General features: G+C 34.0%; 1 protein-coding gene across 2 annotated transcripts in view; it reads left to right on the forward strand.

Moving 5' to 3' along the window:
- The first annotated feature begins 482 nt into the window (after positions 1-482).
- Positions 483-1,705, forward strand: part of LOC111084010 (gamma-aminobutyric acid receptor subunit beta-like) — a 6,246-nt gene continuing 5,023 nt past the window's right edge. For both annotated transcript variants that reach the window (XM_022380781.1, XM_022380782.1), the window contains exons 1-2: positions 483-576; positions 1,214-1,317. In XM_022380781.1, the coding sequence (XP_022236489.1) occupies positions 506-576; positions 1,214-1,317 (175 nt within the window). In that variant the 5' untranslated portion in view covers positions 483-505. The remainder of the gene's footprint in view (positions 577-1,213; positions 1,318-1,705) is intronic.

Consider the following 1,705-nt stretch of genomic DNA (forward strand, 5'->3'; position numbering starts at 1 on the left):
CAGCTGCGTCAGTTCCCAGATCTTGATAAGGCATAAAGAAATTGTAATTTGGTTTTATATACTGATACATTGTATTTGATTTTGGCCTAAAGTTGAGGTAAAATTATTTGATTAAAAATTTTGTGAATATTTATAATTTAAAATTAATTTGTAAATATTCTTAACAGATGGCGAGTATTGAGCGTATAACGGTGATTAATAGCAGGGTTTTGTTACTTATCAGTTATTATACGAAATTCTTTCTTCTGCGAGAAATGCCACGTTCAAATGCATTGCTTTTCATTAGTAGTGACAGAAAATTCCAGAACAAAATAAATCATTTCAGGCAACAGACTTTTAAACATTTTCATTTACATGTGAAAATATTCAATAAATCACGTCTGTTCCAACAAGCAACATTAGAACAGTTTCTGTGACCATCGCAATTAGCGAGTGACGTCATGAAGCATGCGTACTCAGTGACGTTTGGGAGGTATTCTGTGTAAGTGATGCGTATCGTCTGAACATGAGACGAAGCAGCAAGACCATGGCTTCAATGCTTTATTTTCTGGAAATTGTTGCCCTCATTGCCCCGAGGTAAGAGTTCATTTCTGTTTCACTTAAGATGTCTGGTGTCTTGAATAACAAGATATATAACATTTCAATAGCGAAATCTGTAATAAACAGGGTCTGTTGGGGGAGTGTTTCGTTTGAACCTAAACGTTTGTCTCTACAATATTTTTCACGACAGCTGGTGGACGCTTAGGTATTGATGAAAGTGGTTTTACTGTCACACGGTAGACATGGTAGTGGCGGTCTACAAGTCGAGAAATAGTCCCCGCTTTTACCTTCATCACGTTAAAGATACATCTGTATCTTTCATATTTTGATATTAAATATCATACGTTATTTGTAATTACTAGTATATTTGTTTAATGCAACTTCGACATCCAACACAAACTGCCATCATTTTGATTCTAAAGTAACGTATTTCTAGTAAGTTACACAAAAACTTGCTATTTCGCGTTTACAGATAAGACAAACCTTTTCGAGTTCAAAGTTACGTCTGTTGGTTTAAACTCTAAAACAGGGAGTTTTCAAAAATGCTTTGTTTTAAAATACTTACAGAAACACACAAAAAAAAATGGTGCCGGTGTTTATCGACAAACAATAATTTATTAAAATATTAACGAACATATTTTTTTAGATCACAAAACTTCACATTTTGTTTCAGTTCCTGCCGCTTTCCTCATCTTCCGGGCCAACTGGACAATACAACAAACATACTGAAGAACATACTAAATAACTATGATATTAGGTTGCGACCCGATTTCGGCGGTAAGTAAACTCGTTTTTCATTGGACAGCGTAACAAAGGATATATTATATTCGTAGGATTCGGTGGTAAGACTTTTATTGATTATAAACTCGGTTGTTAATCGTGCAAACTTTATTGTTAACGAGTCTGGAGCTATGTTTTCTATTACATACCTAGTCTGTCAGAGCCTTTAATGTTACTTGTACAATGTTCAGTGATAGCCAAGGTAAGGTACGAAAACTCACTGGTTATTAAAGTTAGCATGATGTTCGAGGTTAACAAGTGTATATGAACTAATTAATTAGTTAAAATAACCTGTAGTAAATACAAATAATCCTGATCAATTTTACAGTTGTTTTACAGACAAACTGTAGCCATAAACTACACGAAGTTAATATAATCCTGATCA

Source organism: Limulus polyphemus, unplaced genomic scaffold, assembly GCF_000517525.1.
Source record: "Limulus polyphemus unplaced genomic scaffold, Limulus_polyphemus-2.1.2 Scaffold12785, whole genome shotgun sequence".
Lineage (NCBI taxonomy): Eukaryota > Metazoa > Arthropoda > Merostomata > Xiphosura > Limulidae > Limulus > Limulus polyphemus.